The sequence below is a fragment of the Geospiza fortis genome, unplaced genomic scaffold, assembly GCF_000277835.1.
Source record: "Geospiza fortis unplaced genomic scaffold, GeoFor_1.0 scaffold283, whole genome shotgun sequence".
Lineage (NCBI taxonomy): Eukaryota > Metazoa > Chordata > Aves > Passeriformes > Thraupidae > Geospiza > Geospiza fortis.
In genome coordinates this window covers 198,794-206,239 of record NW_005054571.1, presented here as the reverse complement: position 1 = coordinate 206,239, position 7,446 = coordinate 198,794, and the positions used below count along the sequence as shown (strand labels likewise).

The 7,446-nt window shown below is 58.8% G+C and overlaps 1 protein-coding gene across 1 annotated transcript in view; it reads left to right on the top strand.

Annotated features, from left to right (window-relative positions):
- PDE2A (phosphodiesterase 2A) overlaps positions 1 to 5,649 on the top strand; it is a 22,273-nt gene extending 16,624 nt beyond the window's left edge. The window contains exons 21-30 of the mRNA XM_031064211.1: positions 87 to 157; positions 582 to 704; positions 808 to 895; positions 1,005 to 1,052; positions 1,160 to 1,234; positions 1,391 to 1,490; positions 1,720 to 1,832; positions 2,091 to 2,129; positions 2,275 to 2,381; positions 2,590 to 5,649. Of these exons, the coding sequence (XP_030920071.1) occupies positions 87 to 157; positions 582 to 704; positions 808 to 895; positions 1,005 to 1,052; positions 1,160 to 1,234; positions 1,391 to 1,490; positions 1,720 to 1,832; positions 2,091 to 2,129; positions 2,275 to 2,381; positions 2,590 to 2,815 (990 nt within the window). The 3' untranslated portion in view covers positions 2,816 to 5,649. The remainder of the gene's footprint in view (positions 1 to 86; positions 158 to 581; positions 705 to 807; positions 896 to 1,004; positions 1,053 to 1,159; positions 1,235 to 1,390; positions 1,491 to 1,719; positions 1,833 to 2,090; positions 2,130 to 2,274; positions 2,382 to 2,589) is intronic.
- Positions 5,650 to 7,446: the final 1,797 nt, after the last annotated feature.

Genomic DNA, 7,446 nt, shown 5'->3' with positions numbered 1-7,446 from the left:
TCCTTCTGAGCAGGGGCAGGGGTGGCTCCTGGGGGACCTTGCTGGGCATTGTCATTCCTTGCCACCCATTCTATCCCCTCTGCCAGGCCATCCTGAGCATGCTGCAAGACATGAATTTCATCAACAACTACAAGATGGACCGTCAGACACTCACCAGGTGAGTGAGTCCCTATCCCTGTCCACTTTCCCTGTCTCCATCCTCATTTCCATCCCCATCCACCTACCTCATCCCTTCCGTCTCCTTCCCTATCCCTGTCCACACCCATGTCCCTGTCCCCATCCACATCCTCATCCCTGTCCACCTTCTCTGTCCCCTGTCCATATCCTCATCCCTATCCCTATGCCCACCCCCATGCAGATAACTGTCTACCTTCCCTGTCCCCATCCCCTCCCATCACCCCTCCCCAACCCTTCCCCATCCCATCCCATCCCATCCCATCCCATCCCATCCCATCCCATCCCATCCCATCCCATCCCATCCCCATCCCCATCCTCATGCCCGTGCCTGCCTGGTGGGCACCAGGCAAGGTGGAGGTCCCTGTGGGGTGAGACCCACCCTGCATGGCTCTGGCCCTGTCCAGGTTCTGCCTGATGGTAAAGAAGGGGTACCGTGACCCCCCCTACCACAACTGGATGCACGCCTTCTCCGTCTCCCACTTCTGCTACCTGCTCTACAAGAACCTGGAGCTCGTTAACTACCTGGAGTAAGGCCAGGTGCTATCCCTGCCCCTGTTCTCCAACCCCTGTCCTGGCTGGGGTGCTCCCTGCTCTCCTGCCTGCCTCAGTTTCCCTCCTCCCCCTCCCCAGAGACATCGAGATCTTTGCCCTCTTCATCTCCTGCATGTGCCACGACCTGGACCACAGAGGAACAAATAACTCCTTCCAGGTGGCCTCGGTGAGCCGAGCCCAGAGCTGGGATGGGCAAGGGGGAAGGAGAGGTATGGGGACAGCTGTGGGGGTCTTCACCCCCATAGTTCCATCATGCTGGCTGCTCTACCTTGCAGAAATCGGTCCTGGCCGCGCTCTACAGTTCAGAGGGCTCTGTCATGGAGGTGAGATCCCCCAAATTTCTCACTGCCCATCTCCCCTGGGTTCTGGCTGCGTGGCAGTATCCGTGCCTGCCCCCTGCCTGCTTTCACGGTCCTGCCTTCTCCCGCAGAGGCATCACTTTGCCCAAGCCATTGCTATCCTCAACAGCCAAGGCTGCAACATCTTTGACCACTTCTCCAGAAAGGTGAGCCCCCCACACAAACACCTCTCTCCTGCCACGCCCTGCCCATGCTGAGCCCCTGCGTCCTCTCCAGACCTCCTGCTCCCCATCCGTGGATCCCAGGGGGTGTGGGAGCTGGCAGGGGCACAGAGCTGGTCACAGCAGCAGCCTTGCCCACAGGACTACCAGCGCATGCTGGACTTGATGCGGGACATCATCCTGGCCACCGACCTGGCCCACCACCTCCGCATCTTCAAGGATCTCCAGAAAATGGCAGAAGGTGAAGATCCTCAATGGAGATTGGGATTGGGATTTGAGGGGTGGTAGGAACTCATCCCACCAAGGCTGGGAGGTGGCACAGGAGGTTCTTATGTCAGGGGTGATAAGGGCTGGGACATGACACAGAAGGTTCTGGCTGTCCCTAAAGTGCTCACATGTGGCGTGATGGGGGTTTTGGAGCTCTGTCCTGAGCCGCCCATCCCAAGCCCTGCCCCACACTGTGCCCACAGTGGGATATGACCCCAAGAACAAGCAGCACCGCAGCCTGCTGCTCTGCCTGCTCATGACCTCCTGTGACCTGTCTGACCAGACCAAGGGCTGGAAGACCACCAGGAAGATTGCAGTGAGTGCCACACCATGGAGCTAAACCCCTGAATGCCACCTCAGAACCCACCTAGGCCACCTGCATGTCCCCAGGCACACACCTGCTCCTCATGGGGTGGGTTCCTCCATGCAGGACCCTGAACCATGCAGAACCCAGTCCCTCCAAGCCAGACAATATCCCTGCTTGATTCAGAGCTGTGGGAAGGGGTCTGGAGGGCAGTGGGGATGGGGGATCATCCCAGGATGGACCCCCTGTGCTGACACTCGTCTCTTGCAGGAGCTGATCTACAAGGAGTTCTTCTCCCAGGGTGACCTGGTAGGTACCAGCTGGCAGGGTTGGGCTTGGCCAGTGCTCCTAGACAGCACCAAAGGGATGGGGGGTGTGGGCAGTGGGCAGAGAGGTCTTGCCTGGGAATGGGGCAAAGCACCACTGGCACTGATCCCCCTTGCCACCCATGCAGGAGAAAGCCATGGGGAACAGCCCACTGGAGATGATGGACCGGGAGAAGGCCTACATCCCCGAGCTCCAGATCAGCTTCATGGAGCACATTGCCATGCCCATCTACAAGTGAGCCCCAGTGCTGGTGCTGGGATGGGGAGGACCCCCTGCCACCCCCACCTCCATCAGGGGGAGATTGGGTGCTGTGTGTGCCAAGTCTTGCAGATGCTGGGGGGCGTTCCAGGCAGTGGGGATGGGGGTTGCACTCAACCAAGGGGGTTGCATTGGAGTAAGGGGTGCAGCCCTGTGCTGATGGAATGCATCCCCCACTCCCCAGATTGCTGCAGGATCTCTTCCCCAAGGCAGCGGAGCTCTACGAGCGGGTGGCCAGCAACCGGGAGCAGTGGACCAAGGTCTCCCACAAATTCACCATCCGGGGGTTGCCCAGTAACAACTCCCTGGACTTTCTGGATGAGGAATATGACCCACAGGCCCCTGACCCCCAGCTCAATGGCTGCCTGGAACCTGAGGTGGGGCAGCCCGCCGAGGCTGGGGCTGAGTGAAGAAGGCGACGGGGGGCCCCAGCCATGGCTGGGCTGGGAGCATCCCCAAGCCTCATCCCCCAGCTCCTGGGGAGGAGGTTTGGGGGGATATCAGTGAATCTGGACTACCACAGCAAGGGCTGTGTGCTGCCAGCAGCCGCCACTGGTCCTTCCCCACCACTGAGTGACTATCTCCTCCCTCCGGGGCGGGTGTTCAGGTGTCCTGTCCACCTGGTAGTCCATGGGACACTGCCTTGGTGGCTGGGAGCACCAAGGGACCCAGTGGGGCTGGGGGATGGATGTGCTTTAAGCTGCCTTAAGACTGCAGGTCCTGTCCCCATGGGGTGACAATAAGTACGATGTCCTTGGTGGAAGCACCCATAGAGGGCTGGGTCACCATGACATGGGTGTGCATGGGTCAGCAGGACAGAGGGGGATGGTGTGGGGCAGGGTGGTGAGGGGCAGTGGGAGGACTCTGGGGTGGCTGTAGAGCGTATGGGGGGTGTTATGGGCATCTATGGGGACCATAGATCAGGTCCATGGAAGAAGGTTGGCTCCAGCTGGAGGAGGGAAGAGACACCAGAGTGGGATGGCCACAGCCATGGGGATGTGCCTGCATCTCCTGCTGGGATCCACACTAGAGAACCAGCTGCAGCCTCTCCCTAGCAGCTGCTGAGCATCCTTTGGCTAAAAGCCCCACCCCTCTAGGACCCCTGAACCCACTCACCCATGGAAGGGCTCATATCTCTCACACAGCCCGGTCCCACGCAACCACACAACCACATCCCCTACAAGGGCTACACACTTGCCAAGGCTGGGGGTCCTGCTGCTGGTTTGCATGCACAGGGGAGGGAGGCTGTGCTCCACAGGGGGTCCATCTGGTCCCATACATCACTTTCACCTTCTGGTCCCATACATGTCCTTGCCATAGGTAGAGGAACATGGGTGTTCCTCTGAGGTGTCCACCCGGAGCCTCCTCACTGCAAGCAGCTTCTCTGCTTGGTGACCATGTTGTGAGCATCCCTAGCTCACAGTGGCTTTACAACCCCTGCCATACCAACCTCTGTGCACGGAGCTGCCGACATTTGGGATCCTTCTGGTCTTGCAGACCACTGGACATGACCCTCAGTGGTCTCCTGTGGTCCCTCTGATCCTGCAGACCACCATGCATTGACCCTGCTATTTTCCTGTGGTCCCTCCAGTCCTACGTGGCACCATGCATGGATGCTGTTGGTCTACCATGGTTGAGCTGGTCATGCATGGACCCTGGTGTTTTCCCATGACTCTCTCCTTGTCCTGACTGCCATGCATGCACCCCACCAATCTCCTGTGGTTTTTCTGGTCCTGTGGTCCACCGTGCATGGACCCCAGTGCTCTCCTCTGTGTCCTACAGACCACTGTGCATGGACCCTGCTGCACTCCTGTGGTCCCTCCAGTCCCACAGCCCAACCCATATGGACCCTCTCAGTGCCAGGGGCTCCACCAGCCCCCAGGGTCTGACCAGCTGTATGTGATCCTGGGCTCCATCACCCCAGCCAAAGCCACTTGAAACACCCATGAGCAGGGGAACTGCTGGGGCAGAGCTGAAGAGGAGGGTGGGGCTGAGTGGGTGTGCTCAGCATCGAGGGATTAGGGTGCACTGAGCCCTCAGGCTGCATCATCCAGCTTGTGGGGGCTGGATGAGTCCACCACCACACCAGGGAAAGGCGATGGGAGCAGCAGGGTAAAATTCCAGCACTGCTGGCATTGGTGTTGGTTCTTTTGGGATCAAGAGTGCACATGGGGCCCTTTGCCACCCCATCCCCACTGCTCTGCATTAACCCATGGCACCATCCCCAGTGGTGCCACAGCGGGTCCCTCCTGGATTTGGGCTGCACGGTGGCTGCTTCTCTCCTTGGCTTGTCTGTGAGCAATGACTTGGCTGTGTTCTCGGGATACCTGGAGTGTGTGTCTGCAGGAGCAATGGGAGACCTCAACGCTGAGCTGCTCCACGTGGCTGAAGTGGCCTGAATTCCTTTTGCCTTACCTACTCGGAGATGCCTTTAGTGAGATGCTTTGCCCGAACCCTGGTGGGACTCACCTGGTGACTGAGTCTGTCTGCTGGCCCATGGTTTTGCCTCCAAGACCCCCTTAAGCCTTTCCCGCCCTCCCCCCACTGCCATAGGGGGTGGGGATGGTCCCAGAAGGCAGCAAACCCCCAGGCTGCAAGAGGAGGACAGCAGCTCCATCCCTGTTGTGACACTGGCACAGCCCTGGTACCAAGGTGCCAGTAGGTACAACTGTTCAAAGACAGTCCCTGCATCCCAGTGCCGGCCCAGGGATGCCTGACAATGCACAGATCTCTCCATCCAACAGATGTGGGGGTGTCCTGCACTTGGGTTCTGCATCCCAGGTACCACACCGTGGTGGGGGCATGCAGGGATGCCCCTTTCCCAGCCGTATCCCACTTTTCCAGCCCCTGCTGCTGGTGTGTGTAGGTAGTCAATGCTTTCCCAGCTCCTGCCCCTGTATATACCCCTCTGGATACTGAGGAGTGCAGCTCACAGCCAGCCCAGCTCACCCAGGAGTGTGCACAGGCGTGTGTGGGTGTGCAAACCTCCTCCAGCTTTTCTGTCCTTCTGTCTTGCGGCACTGGTTGTTCTGGACTCCAATGGAGCCTAAGGAGGAGATGACTTCTCTTTCTTCCTCTCCTCCTCCTTTTCTTATTCTCCTCCTTTTCTTCCTCCTCCTTCTTCTCCTCTTCCTCCTCCTCCCCCTACTGTTTCTCCTCCTCCTGCTCCTTCTTTATTATTATTTCTCTTTTTTGGTGGGTTTTGGTTTTCCTAAATAAATTTCATATGTCAACCTTCCCGTGACAGGTTGGTGGGTGGCCTTGTTGGGGTCTGGGGAGCTCCAATTGAAACTTATGAACACCAAGATCACCTTCAGGGGGAGAATCCAGCTTGGGCCGTGTAGCTCTGACTCCCCAGGAAGCTCCAGCCCCTCCTTGGATGTTCCACTCTCACGGAATGCTCCAATGCCCCAGGATTCACTGATCCCCTCTGAGTGCTCCAGCTGCTCTCATCCCTTCCTGTGCGCTGTTCCCTTCTGAAATGTTCCAGAACCCCAGGACGCTCCAATCCCCTGGGATGCTCTTTTCATCCCCATCTGCCAGGTTGGGGCTCCCCATGCCTGGACAGGAGCCATGCTGGGCCTCATCCAGCCCGGCAGGAGGGGGAGCTGAGCCCGGGGCAGGATCCAGCTTCGGCTGGGACTGCAGTGGGATCCTAGGCTGGGATGCAGGATGAGGTCTGTGTCGGGACCCTTCTGAGCCTGGGCTGGGCCTGGGGCAGAATCCAGCTGCAGAATCCAGCTCTGGCTCCTCCAGCCATCCTTGCACGGCCCCAGAGGGGACCCCCCTAGCCTGCCCATCATCCATCAGGGCTGCAGCTTTCATTCCCACCATCTGGCTAAGGAAGCAATCTATTATCCAAAATCAATGCAGCACAGTCATCCCAGCCCAATCTGACAGCTTTTGGGCATTTTATACCCAGAGGAAAAGTCCTCAGAGGCTTTGGTGCTGGCACGCTCTGGCACTCCATGAGCTGCCAAAATGGGGGTGAAAAACTGTGAAAAACTGCCCAAACTACCAAATGCCTCCATCCTGCTCCAAGCGCCGATTCAAATCCTGGGATTAAATCCTTTAATCTTCCGAACTAGTCCCAGAGCAGGGCTTATGGTTCCCAGTCAGGAGCTGCCCCACTTCTGCCTCTGCCACCGAGGGCTCTATGCCCTTAGGTGACATTCCTGCCTGGATCCGTCAGGTACCACGGCCTTCCTTCCAGACCCTCACCGCAGCTCCGGCCCGTCATTGCCTTCTTTCGTCCTGGCTGATCCCTAAGGTGGGGAGCAGGTTTCCCCAAGGATGGGGTAAAGCTGCCCCGTGGATGGGGCGCAGGTGTGTCCCGACAGTGGGCACAGGAGACACCGCGTGTCCATCTTCGGTCCCCTCCATCCACGACGGCCGTGGGGGCGGGATAGGAAGGGGATGCTCCAGCTGGGGATGCACCTAGCACCGGAATCACCTGAATCCCCGTTCCCCACGGGCTGCTCCGCCACAGGAGGCGGGCGGGAGGAGGACACGGCCAATGGGGAGGGCGGGGACGGACGTGTTCCTGCAGGGAAGGCGGATTCCATTGGAGGAGGGGAGGGACACCTCGGGGGCGGGGAGTTCGCAAGTGCGTGTGTGTGTGTGTGTGTGTGTGTGTGTGTCTCTGTGTGTCTGTGTGTCTGTGTCTGTGTCTGTGTCTGTGTCTGTCTGTCTGTCTGTGTGCAGGAGTTGTGTACATGTGTGTGCACACTGTTTTGTGTACACGTATGTGTACGCATGTGTGCGTGCACACACGTGTGCATGCATGTATGTGCACGTGTGTGCGTGTGCGTGTGTGAGTTCACGCGTGTGCGTGCATGGCGGCTGTATGCACATGTGTTTGTGCGTGTACGTGCAAGTTGTGTCCCTCTGCCCACAGACACCTATCTTTGTACTCACACTCGCGCGTGTGTGCTCACGTACGTGTCTCTGTGTGCTCGCAGACGTGTCTCGGCTGACACGCAGGTCTCCGTTCCCCCACGCGTGTCCCCACGGTCACACACGGGCTTCTCCGCTGTGCCCG